Raw genomic sequence first — 25,074 nt, forward strand, 5'->3', positions numbered from 1 at the left:
TCGAAAAGTTAATGGATAGCACGCTAGTCAGTTATCCTGCTGTGTCCATAATTCTTGCGCTAGTGTTCGACTGCAATGGTCGTCTTTTTGTGGCTTTCCGGTAACTTGAGGTGCGAGCATGAGCGAGCATCATTAAAGACAGGCTGATTTTAACGAGATATTATCCTGTACTTAACTTGTCTCAATCCAAAAACTCAGAGTAGCATGTATCACTGAGTGTCAAGACTCAGCTGTGAATCACCACAGCCTGAGTTGGGACTGGGATTTTATGGGTGAAACATGGTAATATAACAAGGGTCACGACGCGGAAATCATGGACAATAAGGAGTGGTTGAGATTTTTTTTTACGAATATTTACCCTTTTAAATGTATTTTTTCAATTTTTCTTTGTATGGATCGATTATTTATCATCTAAAATATCAGGGAAAATGCGCAGAAAGAAAAAAAAAATACAATTAAGCGATATTTATGAGGTAGATACAGTATCCGTGACCTATTTACAGTCACTGTTTTTTTCATTGTGACGTAATTTGTTTAAAAGTTTAAAATAAGCGAGTGAATATTTTTTGGGGGCATTTTTTAAACTAAATATTAGACATCAATTGATGATTCTAAGCTAAAATGATAGACCTTTTGAATAATAAATATACTTCTTTTTATGACTGGGTTTAAACAAAAGCGGTTGCGCAGTGTCTGTAAATAGGGGTTTCCAGGGTAAAACGGACAAATTAAAAATAGTCCGGGGGCATAATGCGCCATGAAATTGCTATGGCTGCATATACACAAATTGTTCTATCAAACACAACAATTCTTTTGGCTTAAAGTACAGAAGTTTATTTTAAAGAGGGGGTGCAAGAGCAGAAACTGCTTTTTCAGCCTTGTGTGTTTTCCGCCATATGCATGTCATTAATTAGCACCATTGAAAAGGTAATTTTTGCACCAGTTATGTTAAAAAGTGAAGTCGAGTAATGTATTAGTCAAGCATCTACAGTACTTACAGGAAATAAAATAACATGTAAATTTAATTTTAACAACAACAAAAAAAAAAAGAAAGAAAAAGATAAATTTTAACAAAAAAAAAAAAACAAAAAAAAAAAAAGATAAATATGAAATCTGAATATTCAATCTTGAAAATACATGGGAAAAACGCAAGCTTCCACCACTGTTGCGATTCAATACGCCTTTCTCTGCTGGTAAATTAGCTGTACTTTATGTAGTCCTCAATTCTTTGCCACTCAATATTAAGAGTGGCGCTTTGACTGCTAATGAGTGGTTAAAAAAGGTTAGAAAAGTTATGGTTGATTTAAAAATTTAAAAAAACATTACTGTTTAGTACAATACATTGCTATTTTCCCTGATAATCTCATTTCAAAAGGTAAAGTTGATTTGAGATAGAAGGGCTTATGCTCAGCTCTTTTTCAAAAGATTGACTGTGTAAATTTTGTTTTTTCACACAGTCAACGAGATCATCGGGCGAGACATGTCGCAGTCGCCGAGCGCTCGCGGCCCGGCCCGAACAGCCCACAGCACGCACTCGTAGCTCAACGCAGACTACAACTCCCACAGTGCAACAACCGGCAAGACAGCTCGATGTACTGTACACCAAAATCATCATTTGTGATTTGTTTTTTTAAACAAATCACCTATTTTTGGAATGATCAAAGCATGATCCCAGCAAGAAGATAAAGAGGCTCAACATTCCACAACTGTCACCTGTACATCTCTGGAAGCATGGTCTCTGTCATCACTTACACCCCTGCTGGAAACACTGATAACTGCCTTATCAATGATTAATAAGTTTGTAGTCAACCCTCCCTTTTTGCAGGGGATAAGGACTGACCCCTGCCACCAAAAGCAAAAATCTGTGAGTTGAAATTCAAGTTGACTTAAAAAAAAAAAAAAAAAGGTTTGTAATTGTCTATAGAAGCCACAAGATGGCGTCAATGCAATATTTTTATATTGGTGGGTTTGCTTAAGCACTAAAATAGGAAATCGCAAGTATGACTTTCAGGGGAGGGGGGGGAGGGGTCGGTGAATTTGCAAAGGCTGAACCATGAATATATAGGTGTTGACTGTATTACCAGCTTTATTATATTTACCAGTGTAGCAGCAAATGGCAGAAAAGTCCCCTTTCCCCAGAAATACATTCAAATCTTCAGAGACGCCATTTTTCTTACTATTAGACAAGATGACTCCTCTTTTCTGTGCAATAAATAGTAAAAAAAAATAAAAACCATAGACTTCACTATCAGTTGACAGGACACGGGGCAATCCGTTGGTGGCCTATTTTTAAAAACTTATTTCAAAACCAAAGCCCCTATCAACGTAAAACCAAAACAGGCACCTCCCTTAGGTATATATGAGCAGCGGCATTAAAAAAAAAATTCAAAGTCGTTCCATAATAAAATCCGGTGTTCTGCCAAAATCTGCTACATCGGCGAAACGTCCTACATGAGTCGAATTTGACACCCAAAGTACTACCGTGCGCTCTAAACTTGTTTTGTTTGAATGCATACGGGCAGAACGTACTAAAAAATGCCTTAAGAAAATACTTAAATGTAGCTATATCAAATAAGGACGGTTTTAATTAAAGATGATGCCGATCGATCGGGTCCGATCACGTCATTTTCAAAGTATCGGAATCGGCAAAAAAATATCTAACATGCCTTTTTTAAATATATATATATTTTTTAATTAAATCGTTTTCTAATTGTATTTCATGTTACAGACAAAATGTCTTACACTCATTCAGAGTCTTTAGTTTTGGCTTAAAGTAGGCCTGTCAAATTTATCGCGTTAACGGCGGTAATTTTTAAAAAATTAATCACGTTAAAATATTTAATGCAATTAACGCATGCGCTGCACGACCCACTCACGCATTGTCGCGTTCAATCCATAAAGGCGCCGTTTTACCTATATATAGAGCTAAAAGGCAGCGTAAAATGAGTAGAATGAATTTAGGCAGTCTTTGGAGCCTTTATTTAATTGGCTAAAGCCTTAAAATCCCCCTCTCAACGATTAAAAATATCGTGGGAAGCAATGTGGGGAAGAAAGGTAGTAGTTGATCTTTTTCTTAATACCATATGTTATTTCCCAACACATATATCAATTGGTGTCACTACGCACAGTCATGGTTGCACTTCCCATCATGCATTTGGGCAGAACAATTAAATGGCTACAGTATCATTTACTGAAAGCTCAACAAATACACTAGATGGCAATATTTAGTCACAATATACAAAGTCATATTTATCCTTTAAGAATTACAAGTCTTTCTATCTGTGGATCCCTCTCACAGAAAGAATGTTAATAATGTAAATGCCATCTTGAGGATTTATTGTCGTAATAAATACAGTACTTACGTACTGTATGTTGAATGTATATATTCGTCCGAGTTTTATTCGTTTTTTTCTTAATGCATTGCCAAAATTTATATGATCGGGGAAAATTATCGGGAATGATTGGAATTTAATCGGGAGCAAAAAAAAAAAAAAAGCAATCGGATCGGGAAATATCGGGATCGGCAGATACTCAAACTAAAACGATCGGATCAGGAGCAAAAAAACATGATCGGAACAACCCCAGTTTAAATACGCTACTTGACTAATGTGGTCAACTGCTTCAAAGCTAACACAGAAAAACACAATGGTTAAATGTAGGATAGGGTAATACATGTAAAAAGTATTTTTGAGGCAATGAAAAGGTACTAAAAAACGAAATAAAAACAAAAATAGTGAGTACTCGCCACTTCTAACCGATGTGCGCATGCGTATGGATGCTTGCGCAAGCGTGCTGAGCATTGTGTAGACGTTTTGCCGCGTTTTAGGAATGGCGGAACACCGGATTATATTTTATATAACAAAATTTAAAATGGCTGTAAAATAATCAGATTTTACGCTAGATGCACAAAAATCACCGAATGCAAAGATAATCACCTATATTTTCAGGATCAATAGCAATAGCTAACATATCATATAAGTTTTTGCCAGAAATAGCAACTTAAATGTCATGTGTAGACATACAAAATCCAACATGGCGGCCGTCACGAAACAAAGAGCTTTTTAAGTTGAAAATTCTTGTAAATAAATGCTTAAACGGCAGAAAATTTCTATAGATATGAATGTAAAACAGTGTAGATTCTTGGTTAAAAGCAAAAACTGGCAGTTATCGTTTATTAAATGTAAATATTTCAAGCAAAAGTTACTGTATTGTGCAATCCAAAATGGCGGCCGTCACGAAACAGCGATTTTTAAGTTGAAAATGTTATAAATGTTTAAATCGTGAATTTTTATAGATATGAACCTAAAGCAGTCTAGATCCTTGACTAAAAGAAAAAAAAAAAAAAAAAAAAAAAAAAAAAAAACAGGCAGTTACCATTCATTTTACGTAAATATTTCAAGCAAAAGTTGTGGTATAGTATAATCCAACATGGCAGCCGTTACAAAACAAAGAGCGTTTTAAGCTGAAAGTTCTTGTAAATAAATGCTTGAATCGCTGAATTTCTACAGATTTGAACGTGAAACAGTTTAGATCCTTGGATAAAAGCAAAAAACAGGCAGTTATCGTTCATTTTAAGTAAATATTTCAAGCAAAAGTTACGGTTTTGTGTAATACAACATGGCGGCCGTCATGAAACAGAGCTTTTTAAGTTGAAAATTGTGTTAATAAATGCTTAAATTGCGGGATTCCTATAGATATGACCGTAAAACAGTCTATTCTTGGTTAAAAGCAAAAAACGGGCAGTTATCATTCATTTTTCGTAAATATTTCAAGCCAAAGTTACGGAATTGTGTAATCCAACATGGCGGCCGTCACGAAACAAAGAGCTCTTTAAGTTGAAATGTTTTGTAAATAAATGCTTATATCGCGAATTTTTATAGATATTAACCTAATACAGTCTAGAATCTTGGTTAAAAGTAAAAAACAGGCAGTTATTTTTCATTTTACGTAAATATTTCAAGCCAAAGTTACGGTATTGTCTAATCCAACATGACGGACGTCACGAAACAAAAAGCTTTTTAAGTTGAAAATTCTTGTAAAAAAATGCTTAAATCGTGGAATTTTTATAAATATGAACGTAAAACAGTCTAGAATCTTAATTAAAAGCAAAAAAAAAAAGGCAGTTATCGTTCATTTTACGAAAAAAAGTCCAAGCAAAAGTTACAGTATTGTATAATCCAACATGGCGGCCGTCACGAAACAGAGAGATCTTTAAGTTGAAATGTTTTGTAAATAAATGCTTAAATCGCGAATTTTTATAGATATTAACCTAATACAGTCTAGAATCTTGGTTAAAAAACAGGCAGTTATTGTTCATTTTACGTAAATATTTCAAGCCAAAGTTACGGTATTGTGTAATCCAACATGACGGGCGTCACGAAACAAAAAGCTTTTTAAGTTGAAAATTCTTGTAAATAAATGCTTAAATCGTGGAATTTTTATGAATATGAACGTAAAACGGTCTAGATTCTTGATTAGAAGCAAAAAAAAAAAAAAGGCAGTTATTGTTCATTTTACGAAAAAAATTCCAAGCAAAAGTTACAATATTGTCTAATCCAACATGGCGGCCGTCACGAAACAAAGAGCTTTTTAAGTTGAAAATTCTTGTAAATAAATGCTTAAATGGCGGAATTTCTATAGATATGAATGTAAAACAGTCTAGATTCTTTTTGAAAAGCAAAAAACGGACAGTTATTATTCATTTTACGTAAATATTTCAAGCCAAAGTTACACTAATTTTATCCATTAATATTTTTTCACGTTTCAAAGTGCAAGCATGGTGCTATTTAATAATTACCTTGAATCCTGTAAAAATCCAGTAAAATCTTTGTCCTGTTTCCACCTAAATCCGGCATTAGAACGCAGGATGTTTGCGTTTATCACAGTGAAAGCTACCTCAACGTTCTACGGTACGGCTTGGCGCAATGTCTGTGGGAGCTGTCTAGTCAAATGATGGTGGAGTCTATGATAAATACGATCCCCCCAGTGTGCCTTGTTTGCAACAAGGCAAACTCAAGTATTTTATCATACAGTAGGCCATGAAATTTAGTAATAAAAAAACTTTTAAAAAATAAAAATAAACGCAGCAATAACGCTCAAATTGGACCATTTTTTTCCTCCCGTCAGCCTTATGATGACGAGTCTATGCATTCACCTCCAGCCTAATAAGCTTTCACAAGCACGAAACAAGGCTGTTGCGAGAGGGTGGGCAACTTGTGGCATCGCGGGCCTTACACGATCCAGCCTATGCAAATAAATACAACGTAGGAGTTATTATAACTTCATAGCAGAAGAATGATTCATTAAAAAAAAATATATATATATATATATATATATAAAATGCCTTAACTCATTTTTGTCAGTGTATGTGCGCCATTTTTTTTTCAAGGTGGGACAAAGTGTTGTTTTTAAAGCTTCAAAACAAATCGAGAAACGGTGACAACCAAAGAGCGAACAATAAAATGTGTTCCCACTTGACACAAAAAGACTGTACTCAACTCTATTTTTGATACTTTTGTCAAATGGATGTCATTCCTATTAAAAAAAGAGGTTGGAGGCATATACTGTATGAGTGTCGAATGCTATATATATGACAAATAAAAAGGACAACACGTATATGACAAAGTTAACAGCCTTTGCAGCTTTTTTTTTTCTTTCATGTTACCCGTCTGTATACGAACTTTGTACAGAAATTACATTTAAAAAAACAAAAGGGGAAATGCAGGTTTAGCTGATGTTTACCAAGCCTTGTATTGTGAACTGTTGTATATTTTGTATGTTAACGGTTTTGTTTTGTTTTTGTAATTTTGATGACTGCAGTGCTTTTGGAAATTATTCAAAGGGAATAACTTGCATCATGCTTTAGGTTTCCAAAGTAGTGACTATCAATAAAATCAATGAAAAAATAAATAAATAAAAGATTTTCCTTGGACTATTATTTTCCCCACGACCTTTCTTTGCATTTTAAAGGAGCAATACGTCAGAGCTGCATTTCAGTTACTCATTAATTTGCCTGAATTTTTCAATAGACATTAGGCCTGAACGATATTGGAAAAAACTATCATTACGATTTTTGGGAGGGTTTGCGATATATTGTGATTAGTGCTACAATGATTAATCGATTAACTCGAGTATTTCGACTAGAAATAAAGATTCAAATAAAATTTTGCTGCTTCGAGTATTCGTTTCATTAAAGTGGCATTGTAATGGTTTGTTTTGAAAGTGTTTGCGTTTAGTTTTATTGATTTGGGTGGATACACTGCCCTCTAGTCTGCCTCATTTCAAGTGGCTGAATCCAGCTGCTCCCTGTTAAGACCAACATAAACTAACTTTTTGTTTGAGCTAATGTTTAATGCATTCGTAAAGTATACTTAGACGGTTTTTGTTGGGAATATGTGTCTGAACCATTTGTTAAGAGCATTGTATAATAAAAAAATAAAAATTAGCGTTTTATAGCATTTAAGCTAGCAGACTTGTGCCTCTAGTGGCGACAGTGAATTTGACATAACTCATTTCATTTGGCCAAATCCAGTTGATCCCTGTTAAGACCAACATAACATTGGTGTGTGAATGTGTGCGTGAACGGGTAAATGTGTGCTAATGTAAAGCACTTTGGGCATGGTAACCATGCAGATAAATGCGCAATATAAGTACTGTCCATTTACCATAAGTTTTTGTTTGAGCTAATGGTTTTTAATGTATTCGTAATCTAGTTTATAGGTATATTTAGCAGTTTTTTTGTGGGAATATGCGTACTTTTGCTATGTAACTTCACCAATTGTTCTTTTGTTGCACTTTGATCCTCATTTACATTTGTTATACCTCAGCTCAGGTAGTTTTCATATTTTATGTTCCTTATCCGGTTACTCGATTATTCGAACTAACTAGTTCATCGATTAATCGACTACTAAAATAATCGATAGCTGCAGCCCTAATTGCTATATCATATTACGATATTAAAACGAGAAGAAATTCCACCACATAACTTGAATAACTCCGTTTGGGATAGGCCTGAACGATATTAGAAAAAATTAACATTGCGATATATATTGCCAAAGCTCCACACTTGCTTTTCCTTTTTCTTAAGGTGCACCAGCATAAACTTTGATGGTCACGGTGCTGAGAACAGCCTCTCACTTACACAATGAATGACTGGCACAGCACACTTCAGAGTGGGCTGCAAGTTTAACGATGATTAACACATTTGTGCCTTTGATCGTAGAGTTATCAAGGCTTCTCGGGCCAGATCAAAGTTCTAAACCTGTCAATCATCGTTTAGTACCAATAAAAATGGTTTTTAAGCACTTCAAATATAATAATTATGATGTTTTAAACATTTGAATGTACCATTGAAGTATTTTTAAACAGGAATAAGGAAGAAAAATGTGTGGCTTTATTAAATGCTTTATTGAGAGTCCACTCAAATCCAAAGCTGCTCACTTACACACAATGAGTTGCCACAGCAACTGTTTAACAAGTTAAACGATGATTGACGCATGCGGCACTTTGACGCTCGGTTTTCTGGCAACATTGAACATCAACGTCTGTCAATCATTAACTTTAAAGTGCATACGACAGGAGAAAAAAAAAAAGTTAAATAGTATTATTACGTGTATTATAATCATATTTTGAGACGATTCGACTATATACAACAACTTAGCAAAACGCAGATGTCTTTTAATCTGCAGGTTAGCCACACCTACCATTATAGGGCGTCCCCAACAGGTGGATGACGTCAGCGGGGTAACGATTTCATCTGATTTAGTATGCAGCCCATTGAGGGGGAATTGTTCAGAACGAGGAAAACGCGACAAAGAGAGCCACAAAATGTAAACTGTTTCAGTCCCTCTACTCCAATATTTTTACAGGATATTCTTTTTATCCAAGTATTTTTCCCCAATAGCTAAATAAATGACATGGTCGTGACAAATAAGTCTTGTGCTAAATGGAATATGAAATAATAAAAATGCATTTATTCAGGACAACATGGCAAAATTACTCCATAATGGTCAAAACTGTCGACTTCCCCTTTACTGTCGCGCCTCCCGAACGATATTTTATGCCACCTAAATCGGGCTTATGTCATTTCCCTTCCGAGCTGAGTAAATTGGCATATTGTGATAAAATTCATTATTTTCAGTAATGTACTGATAAACATTAGACTTTCATATTTTTTAGATTCATTACACACAAATGACGTAGTTAAAGCCTTTTATTGTTTTAATATTGATGATTTTGGCAAAAAAGTCAAGAAAAAACAAAAATCTCCATCTCAAAAAATTTGCATATCATGAGAAAGGACTCTAAAGAAGCTACTAACCTAATCATCTGAATCAACGAATTAACTCAAAACCCCTGCAAAAGATTCCTGAGGCTTTTAAAAACTCCCAGCCTGGTTCATTACTCAAAACCGCAATCATGGGCAAGACTGCCGACCTGACTGCTCTCCAGAAGGCCATCATTGACACCCTCAATCAAGAGCCTAAGACAGAAAGAAATTTCTGAGCGAATAGGCTGTTCCCAGAGTGCTGTATCAAGGCACCTCAGTGGGAAGCCCGGGGGAAGGAAAAAGTGTGGCAGGAAACGCTGCACAACCAGAAGAGGTGACCGCACCCTGAGAAAGACTGTGGAGAAGGGGCCGGTTCCAGACCTTGGGGGACCTCCTGCATAAACAGTGGACTGAGTCTGGGGCAGAAACATCCAGAGCCACCGTGCACAGGCGTGTGCTGGAAATGGGCTACATGTGCCGCATTCCCCAGGTCAAGCCACTTTTGAACCTGAAACAGCAGTAGAAGCACCTGACCTGGGCTACAGAGAAGCAGCACTGGACTGTTGTTCAGTGGTCAAAAGTACTTCTTTCAGATGAAAGCAAATTTTGCATGTCATTCGGAAATCAAGGTGCCAGAGTTTGGAGGAAGACTGGGGAGAAGGAAATGCCAAATTGCCTGAAGTCCAGTGTCAAGTACCCACAGTCAGTGACGGTCTGGGGTGCCTTATCAGCTGCTGGTGTTGGTTTACTGTGTTTTATCAAGGGCAGGGTCAATGCAGCTAGCTATCAGATTTTGGAGCACTTCCTGCTTCCATCTGCTGAAAAGCTTTATGGAGATGAAGATTTCATTTTTCAGCACCACCTGGCACCTGATCACAGTGCCAAAACCACTGGTAAATGATTTACTGACCATTACTGTGCTCAATTGGCCTGCCAACTCTCCTGACCTGAACCCCATAGAGAATCTGTGGGATATTGTGAAGAGGAAGTTGAGAGACACCAGACCCAACACTGTGGATGAGCTTAAGGCCGCTATCGAAGCATCCTGGGCCTCCATAACACCTCAGCAGTGCTACAGGCTGATTGCCTCCATGCCACGCCGCATTGAAGCAGTCATTTCTGCAAAAGGATTCCCAACCCGAAGTATTGAGTGCATAGCTGATATAATTAATTGAAGGTTGACTTTTTTTGTATTAAAAAACACTTTTTTGTATTGGTCGGATGAAATATGCTAATTTTTGGGGATAGGGATTTTTGTTTCTTGACTTTTTTGCCAAAATCATCAAAACAATAAAAGGCTTGAACTACTTCAGTTGTGTGTAATGAATCTAAAATATATGAAAGTTTAATGTTTATCAGTACATTACAGAAAATAATGAACTTTATCACAATATGGATTTTTTTTTTTTTAGAAGGACTAGTACAGGCTTCACTAAATCCGGACTTCGGTGCCACTTTTCCTATCGTGTTTCCCATGTCAATCAAAAATAATCAATGATTATCAGGCTTCTGGAGAGGTTGCTGATGACCTAATTATTGGATTCAGGTGTTAGGGGAGAGAGACGTGGAAAACACGACAGGAAAAGTGGCACTGAGGTCCGGATTTTGTGAACCCTGGACTAGTATATAAAAAATATATATATACTGTATTTTGTTTGGAATGTTATTTTGTACAAAGGAAATTGGGGGATTTGCCAATTTTTTTTTCGCTTCGTTGAAACAACTGCTGCACCAAAATCCCGTTTACATGGCTATAATTTTGGGATAGCATTTGAATCCCCCCCCCTGAATTTCCAAGGTATCTGATCAGTATTCAGTTATCAGCAGATCCTCAAAATCAGGTGACTCTGACTCGTATGCAAAAACATGATCAGGGCATCCCTAACACAAGCACGAAAAAGAAATTGCACACAAAAATCATTAACATTTTTATTGTTTACATTCTTATTCACAATTCTAATATATATATATATATATTTAGCAGTATAGCAAACATACAAACAAAAAAATTTATATGCATCTCCTCAACTATTGGAGGGTTAACAGTAGAAGGGCCAGTGTTGAACTCTGGGTAATGTTGGCACATTTTCGGCAACAACAACTAAAGTCAGTAGTTCTGACACAGGAAGTCAAAAAGTTGCACAAGGTTCACTTATGTAAGACACTGTCTGGCTTCAAACATTTTTCTTTGGAGCTGTTGAACACAAAAGTTAATATGTTTGTTAAACAATACAATATCCAAGTGTGGTTTCAAAAATTCCCTCTAGTTTTCGTTCAAATATTTTTTAATGGCTTTTGGCTGCCATTTGACAAATGCTGGCACTTAAGGCTTTTAGAGTTGGACAAAAAAAAGGGTAAGGTGGTTCAAGTGCGGTCAAATGTTTGGGATGGACGCATCCCTGAAGGCGTGGTGGTCAAAAAAAATCTTTGGTGTCAGCCGGTCAGTTGCAGAAGGTCAAGTGAAGCCGCTCGCCGTAGAAGGCCTGACCGGAGCGCTCTGCCACGGCCCGGCGCGCCGCCTCCACGCTGGGGAAGGTAACCAAGGCCTCGCCGCTGCACTGGCCGCTGTAGTTGTACAGGATGAGGACGGCGTCCGGCTGGAGCTGCGCCGCCGCAAAAACAGAACCAAAAAATTGTGACACTTTGCGTTAGGTTGCAAAAAAAAAAAAACACCAGGGGTTGCAATCATGCTGCATAAGAAAGAGGTTAAAATGTTAGGAGGCCATTTTGAGCTCGTGTTGATTAGGGCACCCCACTAGCATGCAATTGCAAAATGCAGAAAAGGATGAATAAGTCCAAAGTTGGCAAAGCAACAGGCTGCGATCAGGATGGTAGTTAGTAGGTTAGGACCAGTGTCATGTTACAAAAATAAATGTGACTTCATTTCCCCCCATTTTGTAAGGTAATGAATATGCGCATTTCATTCATTACGTGTTCCCTAATAGCTCTACTCAACTGCAGAGTACTGGATAGCTATTAGAGGCTAATTTCTTATAAAAGGAAGAAAATTATGAATAAAACATTCCCTTTTTAAACTCAACTGCAGGGAGTATAAATATCAGAAGGTGTGCACTGGAAAGAAAGCTTTTTATAAAAATACTTTGAACAAACCCGATGTAAAATGTCATATAAAATAATGCAATTTCAATCTCGTATTTTTGCAGAACATCAGGCATCTATTATAACTACAGCATTTATGTGTACACCTTTAAAGTTTTGAACTGAAGACAGTGATCCCTCATTTTTCGCTATTAATGGGGACTAGAACCTGCCGCAATAAGTCAAAAACCACAAAGTAGCACACCCTCCACGTTCAATTTATTTATTCAGATTTAACATTGGAAAGGGATACATATAAGACATGTTTTTTCCCTTTTTCCCCCCGAAATATAATTTAAAAAATTACATATATTAATGTTTTTTAAGCACTTCAAATGTAATAAATGAATTATTAAACATGTTACTGTCCCACCGAATTATTTTAAACAAGAATACTGCAGTAGAAAAATGATTGGCTTTATTAAATGCGTCACCGAGTGACTCCACTCAAACTGCTCACTTACACACAATGAGTTGCCACAGCAACTGTTTAACAAGTTTAACGATAATTGACGCATGCAGCCCTTTGAAGTCTGCGGCTCTGGCAAGATCGAACCCAAACTTTTGTCAATATCGTTAACTTTAAGCATTTCCAGTGCAAGTCCTGACGAACGAAGAGCAGGGAGAGGGATTAAGAGTGAGACTAGCGATCAGCTCTGGACAGCGCATCTGTATTTTTTTTTTTCTAATTGAAAAAAAATCCACGATGGACTGAAGGCTCGAAGTTTGACGCACCAAGTAGCGAGGGATCACTCTACATAAATATTTCAGTTAAACATTGCAGTATCTGTTCATAGTCCAATAGAAAATTGCATCAAATTCTGTCCCACCAAAAAAAAAAAAAAAATTAATATTTTTGTTTTGGATAAAAACAAAAGCCTTTAGAAAAACAATATGGGATATCAAAGATACGCTATTGCTGCGAAATTGGGAAAATCTTTGCAATCACGGATAACCTAGTTCTGAATTTATGGCACCAAAGTGACTCAGAAGTATTTTTCTATAAGTGAGGTAAGCAATTTTATGGGGAGACACCAACAGGGAGGGCCTCATATTTAACTCCTTCAGGAACAGTGGTTAGCGATTCATAAGTTCACATTGATGATCCAACCCTTTATAGGACAAGCAACTATTTTTGGTCATTTAAAAAAAAAATGTTAGGAATTATTATATATTTTCAAATTATTAATCATTAGACATTCAACAGAAATAGAATGGTTTCGACCCTAGGTAAATATCTAAAGTAGAATTATTTTATATTATGAGTAACTCTTTGCGTGCCATTGACAATGACAGACTTTCAATTCATTTAAACAGGGAGGATTGGGCGTGCATGCTCATCTTTCAGTGTAATTGACAGCACTAGACGTCCAATTGTTTGTTCATTCGCCCCACCCAATCAAAATGGATTGGACATCTAACGCCGTCAATAGTAATAGTAATTTAATCCCTTAAAACCTACGCACGCTGCTGAAGGACATGACGCGTTCGCATCACTAAACCAATAAATACACTGAATTCAGTTGCTATTTCCACTTCTGGGAGATGATTGGATGAAACTTTACCCATCGAAATCCAATCATGAGGTTTGGCACGCCATCTTTGCTAATTTTGGCTCTTTGAAAATGGCTGACCAAACGCAACTTCAAAAAGGATAACGTAAAGTGCTCATTTTTCATTAAAAACACATTAACATTAAAAATAACCAATAAAAGCATGAAATATCCCGGACCAAAAATGCACTTTGTTCTGGTGTTTGAGTAAAAATCAGCGCAGTTTTTTTTTTTTTTTTTGCCCAGCAGAAAAATGCATGTCTGAAGGGGTTACTTTTTTTTTTTTTTTTTAAAGTCATAATTCACGCACGAAAGGGTTAAAGGCTCCAGCAGCTTGCTTATCCACCAATTGACACTCAGAACTCAGGAAAAGAAGGCAAGCATTAAGTTGAAGTCAAATATGCAGATCGACAAGCCAGTCACACAAGCAACAAGACCCAAATCAAGACAAGGAACATGGCGGCGAGCCACGGGAGGCTCTGATGGGCCAGGGGTTCGAGGGAGCCTCTTACCTTGGAGCGAGCCCCTACAGACAGAGCCATTCTTTGGGCTGAATCAGACTGCGAGCCTGTTCGCTCATCTGAAGCACGTTGCCGTATTCCTCGGGGGTGTACTACACACAGCATGATAACCCACACAGTCAGATGGACAGTCTTACAATCCCAATCACATTTACACACACACCACAATAAAAGGACAGGGTTCTCAGAGATCTTTACACAGCTATGGAATACAAAAACTAAGCCTACAATAAAAATACAGTGAAACCTTGACTTAAAAGCGACTCAGTTTCAATGGGGAGGATTCAACATGCAACAAATAAAGAACAGTTCGTGTTTAAATTTTTTTTTTTCTTTTTCTTTTTTTTTTTAAAAGGCCAAGTGCTTGCTTCAATGTGTTTATTGCAATTCCCAGATCGTGTTACAAAAAAGTACACAGTCAAATTACACTAGATTTTGGTGAACAAAAAGAAATAGATTGGCTAACTAGTACAGATGTTGTGGCAGTTTTACGGACGCAAATGCATTCACGGAGTTTGACTTTTGGGGCAGGGGGGGGCACAACATGTTGATGACCCCGAAACGCAGTGTCAGCAATAAAATTAAGCTTTATAGAATATTTATAATAATAAGTTGACAATGAGTGTTTTTTTTCCCCCATCATTCTTGAAGGGAATTCTAAATCAGGCGGCTTAGGCAATACGTTTTGCCAAGATCATCATCCATTGTGTATGGTACGCCGGCTGGTGTCGTGCCAATGTAGTTACCCCAGTCAAAAGTTGTATCCCCTGGGCGGAGTCATATGGAGGTAGATTTGCATCTTTATTATTCAATCAAAAAAACAGTTGATTCAATCAAAATGTATATTTTCAACCAAAAAAAAAGTCACTTCAATCCAAAAAAACCACCTCAAAAATTGCATGTGAAAACTATTTTTCATTGATTTTTTGGGGGGCGTGGGAATTGAAGTCAAGCTTTTTTTTTTATTTATAGAAGTAAAGTTGATTTGTGTTTGGGCCACATTTTGGCTAGGTCATTTTAGTCTTTATTATTCAATCAAAAAATTAAAAATAAATTGATTCAATAAACATATACATTTTCAAAAAGAAAAAATCAATCAAAAAAAGAACAATTTCAGTCATGGAAAAAGTTTTTGAATGCGAAAAAATTGAGATTGAAAATTTAGCATTTAAACACTTAATTTTTCATTTAAAAAGTTTTATTTGATTGAAGCAATCCTTGTTTTTGTTTGGGTCATATTATGGGTAGAACATTTGTGTCTAAATCATTTAATCCCAAAAAAAGTAGCTTGCAAATGACCGTCTAGGTTGCTAGTCACATGATCTGTTCGAAAAATATTTTTGACCCATTGTAAAAATATATTTTTGTGTTCATTTTTTTGTTGTTGCAGTTTTATTGCTTTACTACATTTTTTTGATAGCAAAGTCAATTACATGCAATGACACTTTTAGCCCACCAGGGGGGCTGGCCCACCTGCCCCCCCCTTAAAATCCGCTTATGCACAAGTGAAGGAATCTTATGCGCAAATGAAGCAATCACACATACAAGGAGTCCTCGAGTTACGACAGTTCCGTTCCTCACTGGCGACGTAACCTGAATTTCCGCACAAGTTTGATCTCACTCTTAAAGTTGAAATTTACTTCTAAATACTTGGTAATAATAAAAAAAAATAAAGTAAAATACATTGATATAAAAAAAGGATATTCTTACAATTATTGCTGAGGGTGGATGGAGAGTTTTCAATGGTTTATTTGCAACAGAAATCACTGAACACTAGTACTGTATTGAAAACGAAACCAAGTCAGCCACCTGGTCTTTCCCTTCCTCTTTCCCTCCAGTCAGACACGCAGTGCGTTTCGGAAACAGAGAAAACACGATACTCAACACATCAACATTGCCAACTGAAGCGTACATTCAACCCAATTCGTTACAATAGTCATTTTTAGGTTACGTGAACCGGAAGTTGACTTTGACTGTCAGAGACAGATCTGTGTGAACACAAAATAATAATAATGCATTGAATTTATATAGCACTTTTTTGGACACTCAGATACTTTACACTGATTTGTTTTGTCACTCCGCACTCGAAGGTGAGAAGCCACTATTGTAGCTAGGGGTGTGCCATCTTAGGCACCCCACGTTCGATTCGATTATGATTCAATTATTGAACGACGATCACGGTATTGACGATTATCACAGTTATCACGATTATCGATGCATCGTACATTACTAATTAATAAAGTAGCCAAACAAATTTATGTCCATTATTTATATAAAATATCCTAATGATTCAACAGGAACGAACGAAACATGCCCATACAACAAAAAGCTGCCATTAAACTTTTTTTTTTTTTTTTTTTTTTTTTTAAAGAACAAGAAAGTGCAAAAACATTAACCATTTTAAAGGCAGTGCTTATTTCTCTCAACAATACAATAAAATTTACACAGGGGAAATTAATTCCACATTTTCTGGAAACAAAGTGTTTTTAGAAATAAGACTTCTTTTAACCTACATACTTTTTTTCACAGATTTCTGTACTATTTCGCATGCTTGTAGTGTTACCGTTGTACTTAATCATGGTTTTACACATTCTGCATATGGAGTAAGTTTTGTACACCAACAAACAACGCACAAATGGACATGGAAATATATGTTAGCGAATTAGCTTAGCACTCGCCGCTAACTGTTAACATCTCAAAAACAACTACAATAAAGGGTAAACAGTACAAGAGGGTTCGTGTACTCACCTCTTATAGACGCGCACGGGTCTTAACACACTCAGGACATTTTTCAGTTGACATGACTTAAAACTACTGCTGGACAACTGAAAGACAAGGAACAACGAACTATCTCTTTTCCCATCTCGCTCTAAAAATAACTTGCGCACAGGAGCGCGACCGCCGGGTTCCTGCCAGTCTCATACCCAAATTTATTTTCCAGTCTTTTGAAAGCACTATGCATTAGCTAAGCAGAAATTACAGGGCAGAGGTCTGACTGAATGGCGGACGAGGCATGGGCGTCGAAATGTTGTAGGTCGGGGACATCGTAACCTGAGGACTCCCTGTATTCAGATGTACAGTGGTACCTCTACATTCGAATTTAATTCATTCCAGGACCTGGTTTGTAAGTCGAAAAATTCGATCAATTTGTTCCACGGCCCCAAATCCTACGCTAAATCCTGCAGATACAATTACAAATAGCAATTTCATATACCAAAATCAAATTATAAATACATATCAGTATAGTAATAATAATAATGAATCGGGTTCTAAAGTGGCTGTTGTGTTTTGCATGCTGTTCTTGAACACACCCTGTGACTGACGAGAGAGTGAGAGGTGCGGAACAGTGGGAAGTTTCTACTTTCTCGTTTCATACTGTTGGCGTCGGCTACGGCAGACAGAAGCCGTGTTGTGTTGCACACGTTCTGAAATAAAAACTTGACGAAGCTGGCGACTGATGTTACAATAATAATAAATCGGAAATAAAAAAATGTATTGTCACCTTAACTTATAGACGAGTGAACGGAGGTCGGGGAGACGTCGGGTGGCGTAGAGGAGGATACGTCTTCTTAAGGACCGTCGAGATGGTAGACATTCTGGCCATATTGTCGAGCAAGTTTACTTGCACAAAGCTCATATTTTTCTATCATTTCCTTACTACCAATTTCAATGGTAAGTGTCACCTTTTTCCACCACCTACACTAACTTTCTTGGAAACCATGTTGGTTTTTCTCACAAGAAAATACACCGTGCGTCCGTCTTGCGGGAAAATAATGAAACGCAATGCTGTCATAAATCGTCGTATTTCGAGCACTCGTCATTTGTCTCGACATATGACGAGTCAAATTTTAAGTCAGATGTCAAAAGGATCCTATCGATACGGTCGTATGACAAGTTACCAGTGTATTAGTGTCAAACGTTCTTGGATGACTATACTGCCCCCAGGTGGCTGGGACACACACATCAGAAGTGGGACGTCTGCAAAAAACCACTGTGCACAAATACTAGTAGTTCAACTCTTATGTCATTGTCTCAGTACAAATGACAATACTGGCGATTTTTTGTGGTTACACAATTAAAATGTTTGATGATGTTTTTATTAATATCATAAAGGGGAAAAAAATGGAGAGTTAAGTATCAACTTATAAGTTAAGGCACCACACTCTACTGTATTTTGTAGGATATAGTGATGTGTACAGTACGTGAAGAGCAGCAATCAATTAGCTAAGAATATTTGTGTTTGCTCAAGGTAGAACGTGTTGTCCTAGAACAGGGAGCGGCTGGAGCAACTGGATTGAAGGATCGCACAATAGGTTTGTGACACTGCCTGTGTCGAGATAATTATAAGAGCGTTTATTATATACTGTATCACCTGCAATAAAGAAATGTTTTGCCATAATGTAGAAATGCTTTGCTTACAATAAAGAATTGTTTTGCTATGATACTGGCTCATACCGGCCATTATCACGTCAGGCCGGAGATGTTGGATAAATAACTTTCAAAAAATATAATGCCACTTGGGAATGTTTTGACACCTGTGTACTAATCTCCCACCTACATGAACACATAAAGATTGACAAATACAGTGGGTGTCACCCATGTTTTGCTCCCCTAACCTTTTAAGGTAGACACCACTATGTAACTAGGGCACTGCCCAAAATGAGAGCAAATGCAAGCTATAAGGAAAAAAAAAAATCAAGAACTCCACCTCATTCAGTCTGGCAGCAAAGGAGACAAAGAGACTTGAACTGAGGAATAGTGACACGCCAAAATGACGTTTGGCCATCGTTTTCGCTAATCTCTTAATAGTTTTGGTGTAGAAAAACCTCTCATTTCTTCAATGCTCATAAACAACTCCTGATGCGATTTTGTCAAGTACTGACCTGGTATCCCTGGAAAAAACTGAGGATGTCCTTGACGCCAGTGTTGTAGGGAAGGCCTTGCATCCGCACCAGTGCTCCAGGTTGGGGAAGCACCGGGGCAGAGGCGGCTGCGGCCGCAGCGGCATGATGGGGCTGGCCTGCCACTGCTGCCGCCATTGACGGCGGGGCTGTGAAGTAGCTCACTGTAGAGGGGGATACTGGGGGGCTGCAGATGGAACCAGATGGGTGTTAAATTTCTACCTTTATGCAGTAGCTAAGTAATGGGTTTAAGTGTTCAATGTACAGTGGGGAGAACAAGTATTTGATACGCTGCCAATTTTGCTGGTTTTCCCACTTGAAAGCCATGTAGAGGTCTGTAATTTGTATCATAAGTTCTCTTCAACTGTGAGGGACGGAATCTAATACAAAAATCCAGAAAATCACATTGTATAATTTTTAAATAATAAATTTATATTTAACTGCATGAAATAAGTATTTGATACATTACCAACTAGTAAATATTTTGGCTCTTAGTTCTTTTTTAAGAACCCCTCCTATTCTCCACTCATTACCGGAAGTAACTGCACCTGTTTGAACTTGTTACCTGTATAAAAGACACCTGTTCACATGCTCAAACAAACAAACTCCAACCTCTCCACAATGGCCAAGACCAAAGAGCTGTGTAAGGACATCAGGGATAAAATAATAGACCTGCACAAGGCTGGGATGGGCTACAGGAAAATAAGCAAGCAGCTTGGTGAGAAGGTAACAACTGTTGGAGCGATTATTAGAAAATGGAAGAAGTTCAAGTTGACGGTCAATCTGCCTCGTTCTGGGGCTCCATGCAAGATCTCACCTCGTGGGGCATCACTGATCATGAGGAAGGTGAGGGATCAGCCCAGAACTACACGGCAGGACCTGGTCAATGACCTGAAGAGAGCTGGAACCACAGTCTCGAAGAAAACCATCGGAAACACATTACGTCGTCATGGATTAAAATCCTACAGCGCATGCAAGGTCCCGCTGCTGAAGCCAGTGTATGTCCAGACACGTCTGAAGTTTGCCACTGACCATCTGGATGATCCAGAGGAGCAATGGGAGAAGGTCATGTGGTCGGATGAGACCAAAATTGAACTTTTTGGTCTAAACTCGGCTCGTCGTGTTTGGAGGAAAGAGGAAGATGAGTACAACCCCAAGAACACCATCCCAACCGTGAAACATGGAGGAGGAAACATCATTTTTTGGGGCTGCTTCTCTGCCAAGGGTACAGGACGACTGCACCGTATTGAGGGGAGGATGGATGGGGCTATGTATCGCCAGATCTTGGCTGACAACCTCCTTCCTTCAGTGAGAGCCCTGAAGATGGGTCGTGGCTGGGTCCTCCAGCATGACAACGACCCAAAGCACACAGCCAAGGCAACTAAAGAGTGGCTCCGTAAGAAGCCTAAGCTTAAGGTCCTGGAGTGGCCTAGCCAGTCACCAGATCTGAACCAGATAGAAAATCTATGGAGGGAGCTGAAAGTCCGTGTTGCCCGGCAGCAGCCCCGAAACCTGAAGGCTCTGGAGAAGATGTGCATAGAGGAGTGGGCCAAAATCCCTGCTGCAGTGAGTGCAAACCTTGTCAAGGACTACAGGAAACGTTTGGTATCTGTAATAGCAAACAAAGGTTTCTGTACCAAATATTAAGTTCGATTTTTGTGATGTATCAAATACTTATTTCATGCAATTAAATGCAAATCATTTAAAAATTATACGTGATTTTCTGTTTTTTTTGTCTTAGATTCCGTCCCTCACAGTTGAAGAGAACTTATGATATAAACTACAGACCTCTACAAGCTTTGCAAGTGGGAAAACCAGCAAAATCGGCAGTGTATCAAATACTTGTATGTTGTATAACATATACAGTATGTATGAATGTAAAAAACCTAGTATAATCATGTAAAAGACAGTTTCTAAAAGTATTTGAGTTTGCAAATGGCAAATTTCTTAAACTGCTTATTCGAAAAACAAATGACACTGCTTAAGCAGCCATTTTTGTGACTATACCCACATATATGCACACTGACAGACCTGAGCTTATGTGCAAACAATAATAAGTATAACGGAATCACAAGGAAGGACTGACAATCAAGGATATTCGCATTTGATTGACTAAAATAGCACCACCAGCGCTGAAATGTGTGCCCCCATGTCGGGCGGCCACTTTCTTGAAATACTGACTATTATTTATGTTTTTCTCATCCCCCAAAAAACATATTTTCAATTTACTAAACAAGATTTTTTTCCACTTGGATGCACATGATAAAAGGTTGCCTGCCCCTTTAATACATAGAAACGTGTGTCTACAGTATTCTGTATAAAAGGTAACCACTCAGGGTTTTTTGCCTTTTGATTTCATATCTGAACTATAAATGAGACAAGACACAAAGGAAATATTGTGTGAATTCTGCACACAGTTGCTTCAATTTCCCCTCTTTGTGGGCTTGTGTGAAAAAGAAAATGTTCTTTACAGCCAGTGGTCAGTTTTGTGAAAATGTTGGTTTATCAACTGATTTTAGCCACCAGACTGTGGTAAATTAGTGTGCTGAAAGACAGTGTTTTACAATTTCCCTTAAAGAGTCCCAAAATTGCATTAAATGTTCATTGGTTGAATTAGTTGCAAAACACTGGGTCAAGCAGTTACAAAGTGCAGTGCTTGGCTGCAAACGCTAGATGGAACTGTTGTGTAAAATTCATTTTCTGGCTAATGAATCAGTGATTCTGCATGAACAGAAAAGTTATTTTTTTTTAGTTTGAAAAAATATTTTGGATATAATATCTTTGTGGAGTGGGGCGGCTTCTCCTATTCAAATTAACACCAAGTAAAGGTTAATCTTTCAACAAACCATTAATTTTGTCATAGTCCATTAAAAAATAATGTTGATACCTTGGATAGTAAGCTGTGTAGTTCATGTTCATGTAAAGGTGAGGCTGGGGGTGGTAATACGCCAGGGCCGGGCTGTGCGTGGCCTGGTGATGTCTGGGAGCGGCCAACAGGGGGGGCTGGTAGAGGCCGGGGTCTGACAAGATGGCAGGTGAAGTGGGGAAAGCATAGGCAGCAGGGGGAGATAAACCTAATAGAAAGGGGACAAACGTCTATTATTTAGCGCATTAACTCTTCATTGGGAAATACTTTAACTCATTGGCTGCCATCGACAGCGCTTCATCGAAAGATGAGGATTCAAAGCCAGTCCCTCTCTGTTTAAATGAATTGGACATCTATCATTGTCAGTAGCAGTCAATGAATAAAGTATGATTTTAAAAAATAATAACATGAAAAAGGAAAAAATAAAAAGCAAGTTTAGAGTGTTATTGGGGTGCATAGCCAGGGTGTATATCCGTTTTATTCATTTACTTTTATTAACATTGTACCAATTTATAAATGAATTCAGATTATATGGAATAATACAATAGTTTATAGTCTAAGCGACCCAAACTTCTGAACCGTTGTGTACATAATGAAGCGACCCCAAACTTTTGAACCGTAGTGTACATAATGAAAAATCCCATATGATACACTACGGTAGTGTACACACACACACACGCGCACACACACACACACACACACACACACACACACACATACATACCGTATATCTATATATGATATCGAGACCTTATATCTAAATATGTGAATATCACATTTTGAGTCATATAGGCGCCACTTGTACACCAAGTGTTGATATTGTTGTCTAAATGACCCAAAATGTTATGTCCATGTACAATATGTGGATGCCACTTTTTGTTGTTGTTTTTTTATTTCCAAAAAAATAGACACATTCCCTAAAAAAATTGCTTTTAATGAGCATTTTAATGAGACACTTAATAAATTCTTGAATTTTAATTACGAACTTGAAAGGCATTTTAAGGCATTTCAGGCCTTCATTGCCAGGAAACAAATTTAATGGCAGCATGGACATATTTACATACAAATAGCCTCTATGGATTTTGAGGCTGTGGGCACCCAAACTGGGAACAAGGTGAAATGGTGCCTAACAGCCATTTGAGAAAAAAAAAATCTAGCTAACAATCTAATCTCTACCGATAGAAAGGAAAGCACAAAGGGCAAAGTGCAGTTTTCCTGTTTGCGTTCAAAACTGGCATCCTCCTTTCATTCTGACAGTTGTGAAAATGCACACAAAATCATTAACCATAAAGCTTTCTAAGTACGTCAAGGAGACCAAAATGCTGTATAATAGTTAGAATTTTATCTCAAAGTAGACTTCACTTACAGGGGAGTTTGCAAGGTGGTGGCGAGAGGCCACTACGGTTTAATGTTCCTCCCATAAGGACGATGCTCATCTCCTCTGTGGAGCACTGGAACACTTCCACGTAGCGATCCTTCATAGTCTTCTTGTGGCACTTCTGGGATACTAAAAAGGCCTTCTCAGGGAACTTCATCTGGATGAAGGCATCACCCGAGGGTCGGCCCTTAAAAGGAATGCAAATCAATCAAGCCATGGATGTGCAATCCCAACATATATTCCGTGGTCTCACCTGCTGGTTGAGGACCATGTGGACTCCGTGAGGTTTGATGTCCACAGTATGTTCACCCATGAACTCTAGGATGTCTTCGATGCCGGACGTGTAAGGCAAGCCACGGAGGCGGATGCAGTCGCGAGTGCTGCTGGCCGTCGGGAGGAAGGGAGGTGTGGCGAGGACGGGGACGATGGAGGAGGTCGGCAGGGTGGATATCAGAGGAGTGGAAAGGTACCGAGTCAGGACCTAGTAAGGAGAGAGGAAAAGAACCCATAGAAAAAAAAAATCAATTGGAAGATCTAAAGCGATTTAAAACACAAGATGCAGTAAAAGAAAATGTAAAATCATTAAAACATCTGAAACCAGGTGTATTTTTTATTATCTATCCCATTGTTTATGTTAACCAAATGTACAAGTGGTTGAAAGCACAATCGGAGTGTTGCTTTCTCAAACGGTAGGTTGGGAAAGTAGTTTCATCAGTCAGCAAAAAATAAGTCAATTTGCTTAGTGTGGCTAGTAAAATGGGTGCCAGATCTTTTTTCTCTTTCTGAAATTGTGTTGACAAAGTGTCCAGGGTTTCTAAAGCTATCAGCAAATTTCATTTAATGCTTTTTAATGCCACATTAAACTAATTTAATGCCCATGCCTAACTGCAGATAGTTTCACACACACAAAGTGTTCGCAGGTTGTCCGATAATGGCCAAAAATCAGATTCAGCTATCAAACCCATACTGATAGATGAGGTCTTGGACTTAACATATTATGGCTAATTGTATGGTGATGCCCCACTGGCTTTTTAATAAATGTAACAAAATAAATGTTTTCCAACTTCAATTGAAGTTATGGGAAAAAAGTCCCTACACTGCACCACTATATTGTTGAAATCCAAATGGTGCAAACATTAGTTTTTTTTTGATCAAGTGCCAATGAGCTACTGACAGACCAAATATGGCTCACACAGTCCTTCTGGCTCAAAATTTTTTAAAAAAGGCACACAGCTTCAGTATTGTAATAAGATATGTATTGAGTTTGTAATTCTTTTTCAAATCATATTTTCTTCATTTATTTTTTTCAACAAGCATGCAAATAGTCTGCTCACATAACAAATCCCAAGCATCTTAGTTGTGAGATATCTAATGGCCAATAAGCATAACTGCTATGCCAAACTGTGACCAGCCATTGTACAAAGGCAGAAGGCTTCTATATTCACTTTGAAGGCAACACGCATATTGTCCCAAATGTGATAATGAAAA

At 37.8% G+C, this 25,074-nt stretch overlaps 2 protein-coding genes across 4 annotated transcripts in view; one reads left to right on the top strand and one right to left on the bottom strand.

Annotated features, from left to right (window-relative positions):
* Positions 1 to 8,597, top strand: part of nfatc3a (nuclear factor of activated T cells 3a) — a 108,061-nt gene extending 99,464 nt beyond the window's left edge. Inside the window, exon 10 of the mRNA XM_057854415.1 lies at positions 1,458 to 8,597. Coding sequence (XP_057710398.1) covers positions 1,458 to 1,540 — 83 coding nt within the window. The 3' untranslated portion in view covers positions 1,541 to 8,597. The remainder of the gene's footprint in view (positions 1 to 1,457) is intronic.
* Positions 8,598 to 10,770: 2,173 nt separating this feature from the next.
* Positions 10,771 to 25,074, bottom strand: part of esrp2 (epithelial splicing regulatory protein 2) — a 29,324-nt gene continuing 15,020 nt past the window's right edge. Inside the window, exons 12-17 of one of the 3 annotated variants that reach the window (XM_057854446.1) lie at positions 23,840 to 24,067; positions 23,575 to 23,773; positions 22,230 to 22,416; positions 19,325 to 19,529; positions 14,433 to 14,533; positions 11,725 to 11,871 (exon numbers count right to left, since the gene is read on the bottom strand). In XM_057854446.1, coding sequence (XP_057710429.1) covers positions 14,447 to 14,533; positions 19,325 to 19,529; positions 22,230 to 22,416; positions 23,575 to 23,773; positions 23,840 to 24,067 — 906 coding nt within the window. In that variant the 3' untranslated portion in view covers positions 11,725 to 11,871; positions 14,433 to 14,446. Of the gene's footprint in view, positions 11,872 to 14,432; positions 14,534 to 19,324; positions 19,530 to 22,229; positions 22,417 to 23,574; positions 23,774 to 23,839; positions 24,068 to 25,074 lie in introns of all 3 variants that reach the window. The other 2 variants (XM_057854438.1, XM_057854428.1) reach the window with 2 other exon arrangements.

The sequence above is a fragment of the Corythoichthys intestinalis genome, chromosome 1, assembly GCF_030265065.1.
Source record: "Corythoichthys intestinalis isolate RoL2023-P3 chromosome 1, ASM3026506v1, whole genome shotgun sequence".
Classification (NCBI taxonomy): Eukaryota; Metazoa; Chordata; class Actinopteri; order Syngnathiformes; family Syngnathidae; genus Corythoichthys; species Corythoichthys intestinalis.